The sequence below is a fragment of the Enhydra lutris genome, unplaced genomic scaffold, assembly GCF_002288905.1.
Source record: "Enhydra lutris kenyoni isolate GAN:26980312 unplaced genomic scaffold, ASM228890v2 scaffoldscaffold122, whole genome shotgun sequence".
NCBI lineage: Eukaryota > Metazoa > Chordata > Mammalia > Carnivora > Mustelidae > Enhydra > Enhydra lutris.
This window is the reverse complement of record NW_019154206.1, coordinates 663,995-685,216: the sequence shown is the minus strand read 5'-3', so window position 1 is coordinate 685,216 and position 21,222 is coordinate 663,995. Positions and strand designations below refer to the sequence as shown.

General features: G+C 56.0%; 2 protein-coding genes across 6 annotated transcripts; one reads left to right on the top strand and one right to left on the bottom strand.

Moving 5' to 3' along the window:
- Positions 1-2,509: 2,509 nt before the first annotated feature.
- LOC111139842 (tigger transposable element-derived protein 1-like) lies at positions 2,510-10,172 on the bottom strand. The gene is made up of 2 exons (XM_022492252.1): positions 10,150-10,172; positions 2,510-7,575 (listed from the first exon to the last, which is right to left on the bottom strand). The coding sequence occupies exon 2, from the start codon at positions 7,475-7,477 to the stop codon at positions 5,594-5,596; it is 1,884 nt and encodes a 627-aa protein (XP_022347960.1). The 5' UTR covers positions 7,478-7,575; positions 10,150-10,172; the 3' UTR covers positions 2,510-5,593.
- A 2,057-nt stretch (positions 10,173-12,229) lies between these two features.
- LOC111139849 (myeloid zinc finger 1) lies at positions 12,230-20,945 on the top strand. 5 transcript variants are annotated; one of them, XM_022492259.1, is made up of 6 exons: positions 12,265-12,620; positions 13,848-14,385; positions 14,825-15,008; positions 15,678-15,748; positions 15,863-15,983; positions 17,499-20,945. In XM_022492259.1, the coding sequence occupies exons 2-6, from the start codon at positions 13,990-13,992 to the stop codon at positions 18,935-18,937; spliced, it is 2,211 nt and encodes a 736-aa protein (XP_022347967.1). In that variant the 5' UTR covers positions 12,265-12,620; positions 13,848-13,989; the 3' UTR covers positions 18,938-20,945. The 5 variants fall into 5 exon arrangements, with proteins under 5 accessions (XP_022347966.1, XP_022347967.1, XP_022347965.1 ...); XM_022492257.1 differs by lacking the exon at positions 12,265-12,620 and adding an exon at positions 13,586-13,596 and having other exon boundaries at positions 13,950-14,385; XM_022492258.1 differs by having other exon boundaries at positions 12,230-14,385.
- Positions 20,946-21,222: the final 277 nt, after the last annotated feature.

The window sequence follows — 21,222 nt, the reverse complement described above, 5'->3', positions numbered from 1 at the left end:
ACAGTCAAGGGGCAGAGAGGGCCAGGGTGTGGCCCACTCACCTGATAGGAGACCCTGGCCACACATGCTCCTTGCCTGATCTGCCCTCTTCCCATGTACGCTCAGTCAACGTCTATAAGCAATTCCCTCTCTCCTCCTGGGGAAGTCCCGGCGTTACCCGCTGGGACCACAAACATTCAAGTACCCTGTGACACAGGGGGGGAGTGGTAGGCAAGATGTGGCATCTATGACTTTGGAGGACTCATAGCTCACCTGAGCTCCATCCGTGAAGGGTTTGGCCGGCTCTGCCAGGTCTCCAGACCACTGGTCCTCAGGACGGGCCTCAGCCCATGCTGAGGGGAGAGGAGAAGGTTAGTGTCCTCAGCACCACCTAAGGGCACAGGGGTCAGGCACCCAGGCCAATCAATCAGTCAGGCAGTTAGCATGTACCCCGGTGCTGGTCTGGGCTTCCGGGCTGGATGAGACAAGGGCCTGCCCTCCAAATCCCACAGAACACCTTGCCCTGGCCCGCATGCAGCTCCCACTTTGGTCCACATACACCCACATACCTCAGGAGTACACCTAGAGCCCCTGAAACCCAAGTCACTGAAATGCCAAGGAAAGGACCATGAGAACCTTCCTTTGGCTGCAGTAAGAAATTCAGTAAAGGGTTGACTCAGCAGGCCTGCGTTGTCTAAACCCTACACGTTCCAAAAGTTTGGTGCTTGACCTGCTCCTAAGAGGTAACCTCTAAGCCCTTGGATATTCTGCATGTTAAAGGTGTCTTTGTTTACCTCAGGACTTGGGCCAAAGCAGATAGTTCATGCTAACAGTGTGACTTACAGTGGTGACCACGGGTCACACAGTACCAATTTGACCTCTGGGAGCAGTTGAGATTTGAGTAACTGAAGTCCGTATGCTCCATGCTTATGTGACTGACCCTCAGTAAAAACCCTGCCCACCAGAGCTCAGGTAAGCGTCCCTGGTTGCTGCACTGTCACACAGCATTGCTGTGAGAATTAAGCAGTGTCCACACAACTACCCTGGCAAAGGACATGGAAGCTCACAGCCACTGTCTCCCAGACTATACACCTTTTCCCACCACTGATTTTAATATGTATCTTTTCACTATAACCAACCATTATGAGTATAATGACCTTGCTGAAACCTGGGACTCCTTCCAGCAAATCATTAAGTCTAAGGGTGTCTTGGGGATCCCCCCACACACACACACCCTCGAGGCCACTTGCTACTGAGGAAACTGTCCCCAAGTCTGGCTGGCTGTCAACCTGGTAGGGGATACATCCAGCCTCCACCCCCCTCCCCATCTCTGCCCTCAAGAGAACATCTGGCACTGGGAACTTGGTTAAGAGAAGAGTGAGCCCACCCCGCACAAGTGTACACTAGCTCAAGCTAGACCGGATAAAGGTAGGAGAGTTGCTCCTGAGGTTAGGGGGCATGGACATGCCACGTTTCAGTGACCTGAGAGAACCCCACCAGCACCCAAGCAGAAGTACAAGCGGGAACTAGCAGAGGGTGAGTGCCCAGGAAGAGTCTGAGCAAGTGAAGGATGCCATCTGCCAGGCACCAGCAAGAGTGATGGCGGGGGGTGGGGGGACAGAATGGAAGGGCAGATGGAAGCTAGGGTCAGCTGTACTGCAGCCAGCCTGGGCCAGGCACAGGGATAGCAACAGCTGACTCCTACACTGGAAGGCCTTCTTTCCCCCATGGCAGACTCCTACCAAGCCTGAGAGGCTCAGCTCAAACCTGATGTGGGAAACAAGGGCAGAAGAAAAATTATTAAATGTCCTTACCCACTCACAAGCCCTTGAAACAGGCACAGTGACATTCCTCTAGGGACTCAACTGCCTCCACCTTAACACTTTGCTAAGGGCAAAGGGCAGTCATAGCCTGATGAGCCCCCTACCCTCAACCAGGACCCTATAAGTCTACTTTAACAATTCCTTTGGAAACTTTATTTCTAAACCCTCCAAGATACATGTTGACAATCATTCCCAAACATATGGCCCACTGATACACATCTAAAGGTCTCACAAAAAAGGTTTTATTACTGGTAATGAATCACCTTTTCCCCAACAATAACTAGCCCCTCAAGGTCCTGGAACCCTTGCCTCCAAAATTCCTCAGAGACTTATGCCATCCCTGATCCCCTCCCAACTTGCAAGCATATAATGGACCGCTCCTCACAACCCCTGGGCAGCAGCTCTTTCTGCCCATGGGTTCTATCCCCGTGCCTTAATAAACCACCATTTTGGGGCGCCTGGGTGGCTCAGGTCATGATCTCAGGGTCCTGAGATCGAGCCCTGCATTGGGCTCTCTGCTCAGCAGGGAGCCTGCTTCCCTTCCTCTCTCTCTGCCTGCCTCCCTGCCTGCCTGTGATCTCTGTCAAATGGAAAAAAAAAAAAAAAAAAAAAAAAACCAAACTTAAAAATCTTTTTAAAAAAATAAAAAACAAACCACCATTTTGCACCAAAAACATCTCAAGAATTATTTCTGGGTCATTGGCTCCGGACCTCACCCCACCGAACCTCACGGATATTCTAAGACTTCACCAAACCAATTAGCCAAGATCAAAAAATGGCAGTGGGAAACAGGAAGTAATCAGCGGCAGTCCTCACACAACACGATCCCGCTGTTAATATTTTAGAACAACCTCTGCGGAGCATGTGTGCGCGCGCGCAGGGAGAAGCTACAGTTACAAATGTTCAGAAATGGGTCCTGAAACACAAGCTCCCAGTGGGCGGGATGTGGGGCAACAACTGGAAGACGTCCGCTTTTTCCTCAAGAATCTCCACCTAAGGTCTGACCACCTTCGGGAACGGCTACTTGCTACCACGGCCTTCACGAACGAACAAGCTGTTTCCACCGCCAGCGCCTGTTCTCAGAAGGGGCGGTCGGGGCTCCCCAGGCCCGGGCAGCTCCGGTCCCCACACACACCCAACGGCCCACCACCGGGCTCCGCACCGCCAGGCGCCCCGAGGAGGTAATGGCTACAGCACAACACTCGGCACAACACGGGGGCGCCTGGAGGAGCTCGGGCCCGCGCCTCCCGCCGCGCGGGGTTAGCGTCTCCTCCCCAAGGCCGGAGCGCTCGTTCTGGGCGGAGGCACGCGGAGTGGCAGCAGAGAGGAGACACAAGCCCGGGCTTCGGCCATCCTGAGACTCCCCGCAGGAAGGGAGCCCAACTCTGAAGGAGCCGCGCGGACGTGCCTCTGAAGGGGCACCGCGGGCAGGAAGCCCGGGAAACTAGGCTCTGGGGGGCAGCGGCGCCCACCCGCAGCCCGAACCCAGCCCAGAACCACTTCCGGGTCGGGACCCGCCCGCGGGAGGCCTCCGAGCCGCCCTTCCTCAGGACTAGAAATGGGCGACGCTCCTCGGCGCCAACGCCCCCGCCGCCCTCCGCCAGGCTGCACGCCCTGCCCCCAGGCGTTTTAGCGCTTCTGGCTGCCTTGCCCCCGACTCACCACCTACCCGGAGCCACACGGGCCGGCCGGCCGCGCAAGGACCGCGACCGACCACCCCGGCTGGGAACCGGAGTGCCCAGACCCGCCAATGACTGCTTCCGGCGCCTGTGCCCTTCCGCCCGCGAGCGACTCCCGCCCCCACTCGACGCCCACACGAGCACGCGGAGGGGAGGGAACGGTATCCCTGTTGCTTCTGCGTGTCTATTTTAACGGTCCATGCCTGAGGTGAAAAGCGTCCAAGACCGTCTCTGTGGCGAGATTCTCTGGCCAATGTCCCCAGCGAGCCAGAGAACCAGCCTGTCGGGCTGAGACCCGGCATCTCCCAGGAGACGCCAGGCTGCCATGATCCACCACCAGGGCCTCCCTGAAACGCTCAGGGGCCTGGGAACGGTTGCTGGTTGAAGGTACCCGGGGCTCCCGGGCCAGGCGCCTGGAGAAACAAGCCCTGGAGCCAGACCGCCCATCACCATGCCGGGACGACCTCCAGCGTCGGTCCCCTAACTACCCTTCCGCCCAGCCAGATTCCGCCTCGGACTCCCACCTGGTCGCCTGCTCCCTTCAGCCTCCACTAGGATACTCCTTCCTCCGGGTCCTTGGGCTCTCACCAGCCACCCCACCGCACCGGGCTGCCTCTGTCCAGCCCCTCTGTACCGTGTGGCATTGTGAAATGACGGGTTTCCTGTCAGCAAGGTCCCTAAAGGCTGAGACAACACTCCCCAGAAAGCCTGCCTATTACGTCCAGTCCTCCGTGCCTGGCTAGGTGGGGGTCCTTCCTCGAGTCGCCTGTCACAGCCTTGTTATGTAGAATGTAACAACCTCTGGACTAGCAGCTCCTGAAGTCAGTCTCACTCACCCTGGTCTCAACACCTGGCGCGTTACAAGTGCTCATAAATTGTGCAATGTATCCAGTCTGTCACCAGAATCCTAAGAAAAGCTTCCCTTCTCTGTCATCCCTCTTACCATTCTCCCCAGGAAAGCAAGCACGGGGCCTCATCTGACCTTTCTCCCAGTGAGGCTGGCCCTTCAACCCCTCCCTGGCCCCCAGCCCCAGGGATATGTTGACAGCAAGCCCATCAGTGCGGTGTTAGCTGGGACAGAAGTAATGGGAATCCTTTCTCCCATTTTTATTTCTTGGCGTGCCTGTGTGTGTGTATGTGCATGTGTTAACGTACACGTGCACTTGTGTTGAAAGGAGTCCAAAAGCCCAGACATCCCTATCACATCACCTGTGGCTCATCCAGCTGGAGCACAAGACCTTCCCTTGCTGACTATCTGTTTTGGTGACCCAAGTGGTATTTCTGCAGTCAGGTGGACACCCCATGATGCCGGGTGTTACAGTTTGGGGAACAGGAAAGCAAACGAATTAGGGGAGATAATACGACTGGGGTGGGAGCATATCCATCAGAATCAGAGCTCAGGGTCTAGCTCAGGGAGAGGAGCTGGCTCAGGGAGAGGCTAGGCTGCAGCCAGTGCACTAGGAATTAACCCTGAGGTGATCCAGCTCTTAGAGGAGTGGATAGTATTTTCCAAAGAGCACCAGAACTGGAAGACCATCACAGTCACAAAAGGCTCAACCTCAAAGGCTAGAGGGAAGCCAAGACAACTATAGCACAGAAACTCAGAGAGGAAAACATCTCCAAAAAAGGAAGTGATCCCCAGTATCAAAATCCACAGAGAATCAAAGTGCTCAGGCACAGGGAAGGTACCAGAGACCCAGGTCAACAGAGGCCATGAAGATGGCATGTAAAGTGATAAAAGGTCATGTTGAGAGCAGGAAACCCTCACCTACAGTTGGCAAGGAAGGGTCACAATGGTGTAGGGAGTAAGAAGTCAGGTTTGGAAAATGGGAGAGGCAGGTCTCAGTTCTGGCCCCTGAGACAGCTGCCCTGGCAGGCTGTGCTGGGCAAAGACCATACTACAGGATGTGTCACTGTCATGAGTGGGCACTCCCTGGGCCCTGCAGTTCATCTGCCAATCGGAGAACACCACCCTTCTATTCCCCAAGCCTGGTGTCACTACACAAAGAATACAACATGAGCTATGAGAACCCTGGGGAAGAAGTAGCAGTATCTGACCTCCAGAAACAAAACATCGTTAGAGATCATGTGAGGTTAAGCCCAAGCCCCAAATCATACAGGACAACCAGAGGTCTGACCTTCATGACCCGTGCCCTTAGCCACCTCCTCACCCTCTGTGGGCCCCACTTGGGGCAAGGGCAGGTTTCCTGCCAAATCCCTTGGTGCCACTGCCATGGGCCCTCCTGAGGATGCACCTGCCCGGGCCTGTCGCCTCTTTTCCCGGTGCAGCTCCCGGAGGTGGGCAAGGGCACAGTGGACATCCCGAGACACCCGGAGGCTGCGTTCCCGGTTTGGATCATTCTCCAGGAGGACCCGTAAACCAGCAGCAAAGTGTGACAGGGCCTGGCCCAGGTGCTCAGGGCTCAGAGCACCCACATCAGCATCTTCAGTCCCCACACCCACTACAGCATCTGTGAAATCCGGCTCTCGTTTTCCGGACACCGAGCCTTTCCCTTCCTGCCACGGCAACCCAGAGTCACAAATGTCCCCACCATCTTCTGCATCCTGGGGGAGGCCGTGGGGTGGGGGCTCCCCATGGGCCTGCAAGAGGTTGGCAACATCGGCCTCGGCTGCATCTCCAAGGCCCACGTGACTGGCTAGTGCGACAATGCTGTGGCGGAGCTGAGGCACAGTGTCCGGCTCGGGAGTGCCAGGAGGCACACACTCAGGCCAGAGCTTCCTCCAGGCACTGTTCATGATGGCGGGCTGCAACTCTGCCCAGGCTCTGGCTATATTGTCCACAGCAGTCACAACAGTATAGCTGCGCCAGAACTCCCGCACAGAGGGTCGGTCTTCACCAGACGTCTCCTGGACCAGCTGGCTAAGCATACAGCGCAGGTAATACGCCTTGAATGTGGCAATGATACCCTGGTTCATGGGCTGAATCAGGGCTGATGTGTTCTTGGGCAGGAACTCAACTCGCACATGGGGTGAGAGGCCACCCAGGTGAGCAGAGTGGCAGGGTGCACCGTCTAAGACCAACAGGGCACGGTGTGGGAGGCCGTGGCTGGCACAGTAGCTCTCCACAGCAGGGCAGAAGCAGCTAGTAAACCACTCCTGGAAGATGCTGGGTGTCAGCCAGTCGTTGCGGTTAGAGCGCCAGACCACCGGAAGGCTGGCCTTGGAGCAACCCTTGAGGGCACGCGGGTTCTCCGAGGGGTACACCAGCAGCGGCTTCAGCTTGAAATCACCAGCTGCATTGCCACCAAGCAGCAGGGTCAGGTGGTCCTTAGAGGTCTTGAGGCCAGGTCCAGCTGCCCCTTCCAGGGCCAACAGCATGCGCTCTGGGAGCCGCTTCCAGAACAGGCCAGTCTCATCCACATTGAACACCTGGCGTGGTGAGTAGCAGCCGTCCTCTAGAATGGTGCGCAGCACTGGGGGGTAGTGGGCAGCAGCCTGGGTGTCAGCCACAGATGGTTCATCTGTCAAAAGCACATTGTGGCGAGCCTTGAATCGGGCAAACCAGCCATTACTGGCCCCAAAGGTCTCAGCCCGAGTGCCATTACCCTGCTCGTGCTGCAGCTGCACGAAGAGCCGTCGGGCCTTGTCCTGGATGAGCAGCGTGCTGACGGGCAGGTTCTGCCGCTTTTGCTCCTCGATCCAGAGGCTCAGCAAGCGTTCCATATGGCCCATCACCACACCCCGGCAGCGGGTCAGCTGTGTGGCACTTACCGGTGTGGCTGCCTGAGAATTGGCCCGGATCTTGTCCTTGTTGACACGGATGGAAGCAACAGTAGAAGTGGCCAGCCCTAGGGCCCGGGCAATCTGAGTCAGCTTCTCGCCTTCCTCAAACCTCCGAAGCACCTCTAATTTCACATGCAAGGTGATGGACTTTCGGTCCCGCTTGGCAGTGTGGCGGAGGCCAATCCCACTGAGGGATGCCTTCCCCGACACTTGCAGCTGGGGAGTTGTCTTCATTCTGCCTCCCTGGGCCATGCACCTTGATGAGGTCTCTCCCCAGTGCCTATCCACAGTAGCTACCAGTGTGCCCACGATGGCAGCCCCTTGGCCTCTCCTGCCATACCTCCCTCTGCCTGTAAGACAAGGACACATGGGCATTAATGTGTAAGTACATGGAAGTGCCAACCACCAGCTGGCCCTCCCATGTTCTGATAAAGAGCACCCAGCCCTGCTGACCACTGCCTCAGAGGCGTGCCCAATCCCTTCTTTTCCTACTGCTGAAAACACTGCACACTCAATTCCAACCATTCTTTGCATCTAGAGGAGCCTGTCACTTAGTTTTAGCTTATGAGATCAAGAAAAGTCTGCTAGGAGACTTCGCTCTCTTCCCCCAGCAAACCTCCTGCAACCCCAAGACAGTCTAGAAACCCACTTCCCACACACCAATGAGCAAACAAGCTACCCATTTCCATGCTTCCCACCCAAAGACATCAAACATCAGTGTGGGGCTGAGTAATGGCTCCTTAAGATGTCCAAGTACTAATCCCTATGAATAAATTACCTAATATGGTGGGGCACCTGGGTGGCACAGTGGGTTAAGCCTCTGCCTTCAGCTCAGGTCACGATCTCTTATGGGATCGAGCCCCACATCAGGCTCTCTGCTCAGCAGGGCGCCTGCTCCCCACCCCCGTGAACTCTGCCAAATAAATAAATAAAATCTTATTTAAAAATTACCTAATATGGCAAAAGGGACACTGTGAGTGTGATTAAGTCAATAATCTTGAGATCAGGTGATTATCCTGGCTTATTCAAATGGACCCTAAATGTAATCAGAGGGCTCCTTGCAAGAGGAGGCAAAAGATTTCACTCCGAAAGCAGCAATGTGACCACTAAAGCCTAGAGCCTCCAGAAGGAAACAGCCCTGCTGATAACTTGATTTTAGCCCACTGAGACCCAACTCAGATTTCTGACCTCCAAGACTCCAAGATAATACATTTGTGTTATTTTATTATTAATTATTATTATTATTATTATTATTTTATTTATTTGTTTGACAGACAGAGATCACAAGTAGGCAGAGAGGCAGACGGGGGGTGGGGGGGTAGCAGGTTCCCTGCTGAGCAGAGAGCCTGATGCAGGGCTTGATCCCAGGACCCCGGGATCATGACCGGAGCCGAAGGCAGAGGCTTTAACCCACTGAGCCACCTAGGCGCCCCACATTTGTGTTATTTTAAACCACTCCTTTTTCAGTAATAGGTTACAGCAGTCATAGAAAACTAATGCAGGAGGAAACCAATATAATTCGTGCCACCCCAGAGAACATCTGGCAATAGAGGAGGAAGGTGGTTCTCCATACAGCAGCCACAAAGATTCAGTAAGCACTAAGATCCTGTTCCCGCTCTGCTCAGAGCTCTCCCAGTTCTGAGTAAAAGCCACAATCCTCACCAGATTCCTCAAGCACTTCAAAGTCTCCTCCTTTACGTGGCTTGCTCCTACCCACATCCTTGGGGCACACTAAGGGTGCTCCTGTTTCCTTCAGCCCAGGGCTCAGGCTCTTCCCTGTTATCTGCATGGCTTGTTCCCTCTCCTACAAATCTCTGCTCAAAGGTAACCTAATCAAAAAGGCCCTCCCTACATACATTTTATTATACATCTGTCACATACTGCCTGAGGGCAGGAACTGTGTCGGTTGAGCTCTCTTGTGTCCCCAGGCCCAGGAATAGTGCATCCAGTAGGCGCTTGATGATGAAATTATTAAACTTCAAGTACGTTATTATTAATTTTAAAGTACAGCGGTGGGAGACAGTTTTCATCTTGTCCCTACTGCATTATGAGCCATGTGAAAGTAGAAACTGATCAGTTAAAGAAAAAAAAATTTTTTTGAAGGCGCGCCCTGTGAAAGCATGAACAAATGAGTGAAGGTTTGTTTTCACAGCGCCTACGGCACCTGTGGTATCACATCAATTCTTTCAGGGACTCGTGGGCGGCGCATGCTTGAAACAAGGTGGCACAGGCCCAGGACCCTCGAGCCTGGGAGGCAGGGAAAGGTGGGTGGGCATGGGAAAGGCTCCTCTTGTCTGGAAGCCGTCCCCGAATTCTGAACCCCTCACGAGCCTCTGTTCTTCCTCCAAAATCCACGCCTTCCTCTGCTCACCCACGATTTTAAATTAATTCACCCAGGGGCGCCTGGGTGGCTCAGTGGTTTAAAGCCTCTGCCTTCGGCTCAGGTCATGATCTCAGGGTCCTAGGATCGAGCCCCGCATCGGGATCTCTGCTCAGCAGGGAGCCTGCTTCCTCCTCTCTCTCTCTCTGCCTGCCTCTCTACCTCCTTGTGATCTCTCTCTCTCTCTCTGTCAAATAAATAAATAAAATCTTAAAAAAAATAAAATACAATAAATTAATTCACCCGTATGTTCATTCATCCGTTCCCTCCCTCCCACGCTCGAGAGGAAGTCTCCAAGCGGGCCGCCCGGGGAGGCTCGTGGCCCAACGTCTGGGTGGGAGACAAGGTTTTTCCCCGTGAGACTACAATTCCCATAGAGCCGCGGGGCTGCTGGAAGCGCCGATAGGCCCCCACCCCGCGCTCTTCCCGGACTGAAAGTGCCAAGGCCTCTCTCCGTTCTCTTCCCGCTGCTCAGGACCAAGAGAAACGACGCCCCAGCCACCGCCACCGAAACCCGGGCCCCCGCGCAGCTGACCGCCCTCACCTCCGGACCGCGACGTGGGCCAGCTGCTTCAGCTGGTCCGCTGGGGATGCGACTCTTCCCTGTGTCCTGCCTTACAGGGCCCCTTTCCTGAGGCAGCAGAGCTCAACCTCCATGTTCTCGGCGGAGGCGGAAGATTGCCTGGGACTGCCGGGATTGGAGGAGTCCGCGTGAGGCCCGCCCCTGACGGCGTGCGGAACCCTGCGCCAGACGCTCCCAGGCCCCCCGGGAAATGTAGTTCAGCGACGAGGGTGCTGCGCCTAGAGGCCAGCAGGGGCGGCAGAAACTGCCTCTGCCAGAAGCTGGCTTTCTGCCTCATTTCTCTCTAATTTTTCCCTCCCCCGACTTTCTGTGTCTTTCCAACATCCTCCCTACTTCCATTTCCGGCTCTGTTTTCTCTTTTCTCTTTCTCTTTTCTCGGTTTGTCCCCCATCCTGGAGAATTAATTCCGCTCAGACTGTCAACTTAAAAATAAACTCAGTGAGTGCGCATTGAAGAGTTATTTACCTGGAGGAGGGAACTCGAAGGATAGCATAGGCGGTTCCAGGAAGATAAGAAAGAACAAGAAGGGTGAAAGAAATAAGGAGCACTTGGGGTCGCGGGCCCGGGTGTCTCAGTTCCCGCTCAGTGCTCTGGGGGTGATACAACTCTAACCCCAAGCATGTGCGGCCTGGATTCCGATCAAAAGGTACTTCAGAGGGAAAGAATTCCTTCATTTAGGGAGATGAGCCCAAGCTGGCTTGGTAGACAATGCTGGGAAACACAGAGAGGGCTCCCAATCACCTTTTTTTTGTTCTACTGATAGGGTATGTGATCAAAGGAGCAAGACTGATACAAAGCGAAGGTCAAGCAAAGCTTTATTTCACGCCAAGCACACAGAATCAAACCGGCTGGTTGGGGCCGCCTCTTACAGAGCCTCATAGACTAACCTTTATAGAGCAAAGGCCATATGGTTGAGCCTGGCCACACACAGGTGGCCCATGAGATTGCAACACACAGAGAAAGTTGCATAGTCATGCTAGGTCACACACGGGTGGCCAATTGAATTACAATTCACCCTATAGTAGCTATTTGAACTAGCCTATCACCTTGGTCAGAATTGGCACCCAAAAGGCAGGGCCCACATTCTTTAGGGAGATAGTGATTGGATGTCTCCACCTGGCCCGACTCATCCTTGCATTCGGGCTCTGTTATCTCCACCTGACCTGATCTGCGCTTGTATTTGGGCTCTGTTATCAGGGACTGGTCGACCATATGTTACTGCATAAACAAAAAAATGACTATTTAATCCAAGATGGAATCGCTCTGGCTAAGTAGGCCCTTACACTACTGTTCAGTTCGAGTGAGTTTTCCTAAAAGTCTACCTCCAGCTCCCTCCTTGCTGTCCCCCTTCTCTAGGTCTTCGAAAACTCTCCACCCATCTTTGCTGTCTCTCAAATGCCTGTCCTTTCTCTCCCCTTGCCTGTGTACACCCGTCCCTTGAATCTCGATAGCTGCATGTCTTGTCTTTGTGCATCTCCTTCCAGATGGATCCCTTCCTGACCCTCCGCCTTGCTAACTTCTCGGACATCCTGTCCACCCGGCCTGACTCTCAGATCCTCTGGCTTCTTATCTCATTCTCTAGGTCCCTGAGAGTAGAAACCCCTCTATGTTGACTTTCTTTCCTCTCAGGGTCTTGTTCCCTGGATCTGTTCAGTTCCTTTCTCTGTCTCTCCTCCCAGCTCTCTCTGCTCCTGAGCCCTGCAGGATCTGGGCCTCTTCCGCCCCTAAGTCTTTGTGTCCGCCTCTTCTCACCTCTCCTCATCCTCTAGCGGGGCTTTTGTACCCCAGGCGGCACCCCCCAGCCCCACCCCACCCCACCTCACCTCCCCCCTGCGCCTCTCAGATGCCCTCCGGGTCCCCACCCGGTTACCGTGGCGCGACCTAGCCCCGCCCCCGCTCCCGGGCACAAAGGCCCAGCCGACTACACTTCCCAGAAAGCACCGGGCGGAGCCTCTTCGCCATTTACAGTCCGGCTGGGCGCTGCAGGAGGCGCCCCCTTTATCTGCGAACGGTTGCCATGGAGACGTGGGCTGACGGCGTCCTAGTGAGAGCGGTGATTGGTGCAGACCCCTGCTAATCCCCGGAAGGCCCGTAAAGAACTGAGGAAAACGTGATGGGGGGCATGCGCGGTTGGGAAGACGGCGCTGCTGTCCGTAGCCGCCTGGGAAGCTCGCGCAAGTAGACGGGGCATGGACGCCTGGATCTGAGGGGGCGAGCGAGGGAAGAGGCGGCCGGGCGTGTGATCTGGTCGTTGCGAACAACGCTACCCCGGGGAACGGGAGGAGGGTGGGAAAGGAGGCGAGCGTGGGGGAAGGGCAAGGTGGCGCTCGGGCTGATGCGTGGAGCATTCTGGGAGACAGAGTCCGGCCGGGGAGGGGGAAGTCGGCGAGTGCGCATGCTTGCGAGCGCGGAGCGGCCCGCTGAGCGTGGAGGTGAGGGCGGGGACCTCTCACCGAGGGAGGCTGGGGCGGGGACCCGGGCGGAGGCCGCCGACTCTCGGATTCCGGCTGCCCGGCGGGACCCGGAGCGCGGAGCAGACGTCTAGGAGCTCCTCCTCCGGCAATACGGGCGCTATCGCGCGATGCTCTTCAATCGCAGTGCACTGCCACGGCGACGAGATCTCGGAGCCCCGCCCCCCGGTTGCCATGGTGGCACTAAACCAGCTGGGGGAGGGGGAAGGCGGGGGGCTCTCTAAAGTGGAGGTTGCCCTCCAGGATTTCTGGTAAATGTAGTTCAGGAAGCTTCGCAGTAGCTGGCTGGCTTAAAAATGGTCCAGCTTTCTCCCAGGGTTGCAGGCTGGCCTGGAACCTTGAGGATCGGAGTTTTGACCCACGGGATCCGGCGGCCCTGGAAGTCGAATCTACTCACTTAATAAACTCAGATTTCTTCACAAAGCCCGCACATTACTCCCAGCTGCAAAGGGAGCAGCAATGGCGAGGGAAGGGGGGACAGCCCCACTTACGGGGGACGGTAAAGATGGGGAAACTGAGGTTCACAGAAACTAGCCAAGGTTATGTAGCAAATAGGCAAGATCAGAATCTCCGATCTTGCTTGCAGGCATCTGGTCCAGTTATCTTGGGGCCTTTGTGGGCCCCTTGTTAAGATCCCATCACCTCCTAACCCTGCCTAAATCAGGGAGCTGAAGTGATGGTGGGGCATTACATGGTGTGATAACTTGGGCCGGTTCAGAGGATGGGACCGAATGGAGGGAGAGGGGGATGCTGCCTGGAAGTGTGGCCACAGAGCTGACCTTGCCCATGTGTGGGAGTGGGAAAGGCTGCCCTGTGGAACCAAGCTGAGAAGAGAATGGTCAGAGAGACTAGATGGGAGAGTGGGTGGTGCAATGATGGGGTGGTGTTCTGGGTGGTGTAGGGGGAGGGGGGCTGGAGTGTTTCTTATGGCCATGTGGTAAATACTGCAGATGTCATTTACTTGGCAGTGGGAGATCCGCACATCAGGGATGGCGTGGTGCATGTAGAAGGGCAGGATTTGGGTCCGGGGGGGTGGGGGATGCCTTCATATCCCTAAGAAGCACCCTGTGTTTGGAACAGGGGAATGCCAGAGACTGTGTGTAAATCCCAGCTAGAGACCAGAGACACAGGTGCCTGGCATGTGACCACCTCTCTGTGCCTCAGTTTTCTTCTCTGCCTTCCACTCAGTACAGGTCTGAAGATGGAACAACGAAGCATACAGTAGTCGCTCAATAAGCATTTACTGCCACTGTTTGTCCTCGCAGTAGCCTCATCCTCTTCCTCTCCTAGGGAAAGACATTATCCTCGGAGCCCCAGCCCAGTCTTTTCAATGAGGCCCACAGCACTAGGCTCCCCAGGTCACACAGCCCTGGAAGATGAGGGGCCTGTCATGGTGAAGCTGGAGGACTCTGAGGAGGAGGGTGAGGCTGCCCAATGGGATCCCGGCCCAGAGGCTGCCCGCCAGCGTTTTCGACACTTCCACTATGAGGAGGCACTGGGTCCCCAAGAGGCCCTGGCCCAACTCCGGGAGCTGTGCCGCCAGTGGCTGCAGCCCGAGGTGCACTCCAAGGAGCAGATGCTGGAGCTGCTGGTGCTGGAGCAGTTCCTGTGCGCACTGCCCCCCGAGATCCAGGCCCGTGTGGAGGGCCAGCGGCCAGGCAGCCCTGAGGAGGCAGCTGCCCTAGTCGAGGGGCTACGCCAGGAGCCAGGAGGCCCCCGGAGATGGGTGAGTCGGTGGCCCTGAGCCAGGATCCAGGCTGGAACAGTATCCAGCTGTGCCTCCCCCTAGCAGGTGCCATGCTCAACCAAACACCTGTTCCTTGTGGTTTGAAGTAGTCACTTGCAGCAGACCTTATATGGGAGTAGACAGGCTTCCAGGGCCAGCCTCACTGGCCCATCATTACATCGCCTGGAGTCATGGACATGGGAGGGGATGCAGGGTGGAGAGAGGGAGACCACTGAGCATTCGCAAGTGTAAGCAACAGGAGAGCAACTGCAGGTGGTTCCTTTACCCCTGACTCAGTGCTGGGGGGAATGTAGGTCCTTGGAGAGCCTAGTAGGTCAGGACCTGGGGTCCTTTGATGAGGTAGATGCCTATGAACCCACTGCTTGTGCCCAGCTAAACTCTCCGCATGGGTCCCTAATGGTGAGGGGCACCTTCCCAGGTCACAGTCCAAGTGCAGGGTCAGGAGGTGCTATCAGAGAAGATGGAGCCCTCCAACTTCCAGCCCCTCCTTCAAACCAAGCCTCTGACTCCAGAACATGGGCCTAGGACACCATCTGAAGCTACGCAGGAGTTACCATTGGGCCTTCGGGTGAAAGAGGAGCCCACGGTTACAGATGACCCAGGTGAGGGTGGGCAAGGCATGCATGGCCCAAAGCCTGATGGAGTAGACCAGGGGAGCCTGGCCTCAACAGCCTAAAGGTCACCTGCTGGCTGGAACTATTCATATGCACTGGTGTCCCCCACCCCACCCCCATCCTGCCTAGCCGGTGAACATCACTGCTCCTCTCATGCCAAATCTGACTGCCACAGCTATGTTTCTGTGCTCTCCCCTGACATGAAGTAGGCTGTTGGGGTTCTGGGGTGGGGAGGAGTGTGGGGTGCACTCCTAAGGAGATCCATTGGGAGACAATAGCTGGTCTCTGGGGAGCAGGTGGCAGGCTTGAATATAGGTGGGAGTGGCTGAGGGAGGACCCCAGAATGCTGGGAGGCAGCCCCTCTCTGTATTACTTCTTCCAGGTCTGTACCAGAGCTGGCCACCCACACTCTCCCTCATTCCTGTGTGGACCCTAGTACAGTGCTCCCATCCACCCTTGCTGGCCATCCTGCCCAGGGCTCATGCAGGGGTCTGTGTCCTGAGCCTGTCTCATCCTGCTACAGCTTCTCCTCTGGCCTTCCAGGGGGTTCTGCCTTACTCCAGCCCCCAGTCTGGATTCCAGCATCTGGCATACCACAGAAGAGGGCAGTGGGGTGGGGACACCCTTGGGCCACCTGACCCCAACTTTCCTCTACAGAGCTTCTGGATTCTGGGCCTCTAGCCAATCCCCAGGAGGCCACCTCCACTCTCCTGCCTGAAGAGACCCAGGTGAGCCCATAAAGGACATCCTCCCTGTCTGGGGAGCCTCAGTGGGTGGGGATCAGGTGGGTCCCTTCCTTAGCCTAGCTGGGCATAGATAAGCAGTGACCACTGTGGTTTCAGGGCTGTGAAATAGTGCTGGACCAGGCCTCTCCTCACAGCGAAACTGGACTTGAGGGGCCTTCATGGAGGGAGCATCCTGGGGTCCTGTGGCAGGAGGAAGCTGGAGGCATCTTCCCTCCAGGTGAGTGAGACTGGGCATGGTGGGGCTGGGCCCTCTGCATGGGCAGCACCACATTTCACCTATCCCACTCCTGGCCCTGCTCAGGTTGCCCTCTCAGTCCAACATGTTCAAGTTCCTCCATTCCGTGGACTGTTTCTTGCAGCATATAACCTGTGCTCTCCCCTGGCATGGAGTAGGCTGTTGGAGTTTCCATCAAGCTCTCTGCTGAGTTCAGGTTCCCTCCAGCTGCTGCTTCCCACCACAGTAAAACCTGAGAGCAGGGCCTGTATTCCCCATACCCCCAACCTCTCCCATCCCTGGCATCCTAGATGGCCCACAGAGTCTGGGTTTGCCCCCACTAACTGGGTAGCAGGGGAGGGAGGGTCTGGATCTGCCAATGACAGCAGGTTAGTAGACAGTGGGTGGGCAGAGGGACCTTGACACAAGGTGTGGATGGAGCAGTACAAAAAGGAGGCCAGAAGCCCCTGCTGTCCACCTCAGCTATCTGCTCTCAGTCGGCCATCGTCCAGTCTCTCTGCCTCTTCTTCCTTGTTTCCTGGACTGCTCCTCTTCCTTGGTTTACTCCCTTGTTCTGGTCGACCTTCCTGGGAACCGTGATAAAAAGTTCTTGATAAACCGTGATAAAAAGATAAAAAGTTCTGAGATGCTATATCTCTTAAAACACTTACCTAACATTCTATATTAGGCTAGTGGGGCTACATGAAGAATTCTTTTTACTAATTCAGTTTCAAAGTTTTTTCGTCGTCTTTGTTGGTAAGCCCTTTCGGTTTGAAATCTATCCCTCTCAATTGTGGGAAACTGGCTTGAATTACTTCTCTGATTTCCTTTCCCTCCACCGTTTTGTTCCCTTGTTTCTGGAACGTGTATTCCTTGGCTGTTGGCTATATTGCTTCCTCAGTGTGATCTCACAGCCTCAACCCAGCCTTTTGCCAAAATGAGAGAAGAGATCCAGGAATCAGAGCTACTTCAATGCCTGCTATCTGCTCAGAATTCTGTGCTGAGAGTGTCCAGGGCTGGTCCATGCAGTAGTTCTGAACAGCCTCCCCAGCATGCTTGGTGGCCTCGCCCCTTCACCTCCATGGCCAGAGCTACCTGGTACCTCTAATCCCAAACTTTTCGAGTCTTCTTCAGAGTCAGATTGATTTTTTTTCTCAAGCAAGGCACGTCAGACCAAAGTGCTGCCGCCTGTCCCCTCTGATCCCCATTTCTCTCGTGTTGGCTCCACTTCCAGCCTCCCTCAGACCCACCCACTTGAGTGTATTTGTAGAAACCATCATCACTATTGCAAGGCCACCTGTCCCATATGTGTCCTGCAGCCCTTCCAGAAAGGCAACTTTTGCAAACTTAAGTCAGGCCTGGGAAGCTTGTCCCCATCTTCTAAATCTTCCTCATAACTAGGTTCTGCCTCACTGGCTAGTTTCAGGTCCCTCTAGTTCACCCTATTTACCATGGGCTGGAATGGGTCCAGGCACAGCTCTCTTGGTATGACTGAGTGGATCCCGTTGTGCAATGCAGGGTTTGCCCTCCACATGGACAGTGTCTCTGCTGGCCCAGGCACTGTGAGCCCCCACCTCCACATCCCGTGGGACCTCGGCATGGCCAGCCTCACAGACCAACTCCGGTCGCCCTCCCATGAAAGTGGCTTCTCACATGCACTTGGGCTCCCCAGTGGCCCCGGAGGTGAGCAGAACCCCACGAACGAGGGTCCTCACCAGCTCCTGGGCCCCATACTGGCCACTGGCCGCTGGCCTACACCCAGGACCAAAGGCCAGGGACGGGGTCGCCCCAGCACAGGCCCCGGGGTGGGGCGGGGTGGCCGCTGCGACGTGTGTGGGAAGGTATTCAGCCAGCGCAGCAACCTACTGAGGCACCAGAAGATACACACAGGAGAGCGGCCATTCATGTGCAGCGAGTGTGGCCGAAGCTTCAGCAGAAGCTCGCACCTTCTGCGTCATCAACTCACGCACACTGAGGAGTGGCCGTTTGTGTGCGGCGACTGTGGTCAGGGCTTCGTGCGCAGCGCGCGCCTGGAGGAGCACCGGCGAGTGCACACGGGCGAGCAGCCCTTCCACTGCGCAGAGTGCGGCCAGAGCTTCCGGCAGCGCTCCAACCTGCGGCAGCACCAGCGCATCCATGGCGACCCCCCTGGCCCGGGCGCCGCGCCCCCCACGCCTCCCGGTGCCCCGGAGCCCCCAGGCCCCTTCCCTTGCAGCGAGTGCCGTGAGAGCTTCGCGCGGCGAGCCATGCTCCTGGAACACCAGGCGGTGCACACGAGCGACAAATCCTTTGGCTGCGTGGAGTGTGGGGAGCGTTTCGGCCGCCGCTCCGTGTTGCTGCAGCACCGGCGAGTCCACAGTGGAGAGCGGCCCTTTGCCTGTGCCGAGTGCGGCCAGAGCTTCCGCCAGCGCTCCAACCTCACGCAGCACCGGCGCATCCACACGGGCGAGCGTCCCTTCGCCTGCGCTGAGTGCGGCAAGGCCTTCCGCCAGCGGCCCACGCTCACGCAGCACCTGCGCGTGCACACGGGCGAGAAGCCCTTCGCCTGCCCAGAGTGTGGCCAGCGCTTCAGCCAGCGTCTGAAGCTCACGCGCCACCAGCGGACGCACACCGGGGAGAAACCCTACCACTGCAGTGAGTGTGGCCTGGGCTTCACGCAGGTGTCACGGCTCACCGAGCACCAGCGGATCCACACCGGGGAGCGGCCCTTCGCTTGCCCTGACTGCGGCCAGAGCTTCCGGCAGCACGCCAACCTCACGCAGCACCGGCGCATCCACACGGGCGAGCGGCCCTACGCGTGCCCGGAGTGCGGCAAGGCCTTCCGCCAGCGGCCCACGCTCACACAGCACCTGCGCACCCACCGGCGGGAGAAGCCCTTTGCCTGCCAGGATTGCGGCCGCCGCTTCCACCAGAGCACTAAGCTCATCCAGCACCAGCGCATCCACAGTGCGGAGTAACGGCACTCACTGTACCCCTTCTTCTCTGCGTCTCCGCTTCTGGCCTTTGGTTACAGAGGAGGGTCTTCGCTCCGAACACTAACCTCACAGGGTTGCTGTGAGGCCTCTGATCAAGTCTGGGTACAGACGGGCCCACTCAGGACCTGGCGCCCAGTAGGAGCTCAATAAACAGTAGATGGACCGTGGGTCTGGAAATCTACACACTCAGTGCCTCCCGACCTGCACAGGTCCCTCTTCCCCCCACCCCCACCATCTACCACTTCCGCAACCATGCAGTCTCTGAGAGCCATAGACTCCTAGCAGCCCCTCCCAAGGGCTATGGATGCCACCTTGTACTGTGGCTCCTGTACTCTTTGCCATGACAGCTTCAACCAGCACAACCATGGGCCAAGCCAACTGCCAGGTGAGAACTGGCCCAGTTTTCCCCTACCAGCCAAGATCATCAAGGGCAGTACAAGTAGCAAACTGGTGCCCAGAAGGCCAGAGCTAGGGATGTGTCTATAAAACTTTAACCTTAAGAAGCTATTTCTTAGGCATAAAAGCTAGAAGGTTTTATCTGGAAATCTAGATTCTTTCATGCATGTTAACTACCAGCAGATGCTGAGGTTAGGTTCCCCTTAGGATACCCCAGCCTGTCCAGAAATCAAAGTCCACTGGAGGCCCCAGGCCATTTCTCTATCCCCCTAGTGATCATTCACATTCTGTGGGCCACAGCTGCCGCCAACCCTGGCCAGGTGTGCAACCCCCAAGGGCTCCCCAACACTGGGTGGTGGTCCCTATGAAGAATGTGTTCAGCAGCAAGTCACAGGAAGCACAGCTGTCAGCAGCTTACATAAAAGTGCGGATGCTGCCAGTGCAGGTTCAGTGGCTTGCACACTGGGCTGGCATCTCTGGAACCCTCTGGACTTTTCACATGCCATTGCTTCTTGCCCTAATTATCTTTCCCTTCCATCCAAATTGTGCAGACTCTTGACCTAGTGTGCCCCCCAACCCCAACCAGTGGGTACCCTGGGGGCCAAAAGCAGGATGAGAAGCAGTGCCAAAGGAAAGATCTTCATGCATCGGGATCTGGCTTGGGACATAAACCCCACTCTGGCCAAGTGTCAGCCTGCCCTTGGCCTGAGGGGTTCTAAGAACAACCTTTTGAGGCTCACGTGTCTAAGCTTCTTCCAGGGATACAGCTGGACTTTGCTACAAGACTGGGGTCCTGAAATCTGGGAAAGAAGCCAGCCTCAGCCAGAAGCTTCTAGTAGTCATCCCAAAGAAGGTGTGTTCCCTACCTCTTTCCCTCCCCCACTCCACCCCTCTCCACCGCCCCCCTGACCTACCCCCAGCCAGGACCAGGGCCACTCTGGCATCTACATCTGGCAAAGTCAACAACTCCCCATGGAGGGGTACTTCCATGTGGCACCGTTGGGAGGTGGGGGGAGGCCACCTGGGCCCTAGGCCAATACTTCTGTCCTCTTAACCACAAACAGAACTCTTAAGGACCATGACCTGGGATATACTAATCAGAGGGGTAGAAAGCAGTCACTGGGTCCCTAGGTGGAGGCTAGGAGTCAGATTAAGAAAGGCACACAAATACTGAGGTAGCTAGTGTTGTGAGGTTGAGTATTGCCGAACTTTATAAATCCTGTAACATGGATTTTTTTTTTCAAGTCCTGTGTGAATTTTATAATCAGAAAAAAAGAGGACAAGAAAGCTCACTCTCGTGTTTTGATCATCTTGGTGTTTGAAGAACATGAAGAGAAATCTGCACACGTATGACTACTTAAGAACCTGAAATTACACACAGGAAAAATTATTAACACACGTGAAAGGCATGGCGACAACAGGCCAGGGCCCAGTGCCCAAAGTCATAAGTCCACAGACTCGCCTGCTGAGCCAGTCCTCTAAGAAAGAAACATGAAGTGATGGGAGAGTCCCCCATGAAGGGTCATTTCTGCAGTTGGCTGGGGTCAGCCCTGCAAGCCAGGCTGGGGGTTGTGAACCCAAGTGCTACCATACTATCAGCAGGGCTGAGGGCTTGGACAGAATGACCACTTGGCCTCACTCGGCCAGAACCATGGGAGGAAGGCAGGAGAGGAACCCCTAAGACAACTGGTCACCTGGGGAAGCTACAACAGCACCCAACCAGCCTGTCCCTGGATCATCTGTACCTGAGCCCATACAATTTGCTCCCAAGCACACCCTCCCCATGCCACATCCATCCAGTTATTACCCCCAACCCCGAGCTTCCCAAATCTGTCCAATTCTCTCCAACCCCCAGCACTGCTCTGATCCCA

What these genes read in the sequence shown, in the direction of transcription:
- LOC111139842 (XM_022492252.1), bottom strand. Translation starts at nt 7,477, where the DNA reads ATGGCCCAGGGAGGCAGAATGAAGACAACTCCCCAGCTGCAAGTGTCG.
- LOC111139849 (XM_022492257.1), top strand. An exon ending in CACGGTTACAGATGACCCAG is followed by an intron (nt 15,009 to 15,677) that starts GTGAGGGTGGGC and finishes TTTCCTCTACAG; the next exon opens with AGCTTCTGGATTCTGGGCCT. An exon ending in TCCTGCCTGAAGAGACCCAG is followed by an intron (nt 15,749 to 15,862) that starts GTGAGCCCATAA and finishes CTGTGGTTTCAG; the next exon opens with GGCTGTGAAATAGTGCTGGA.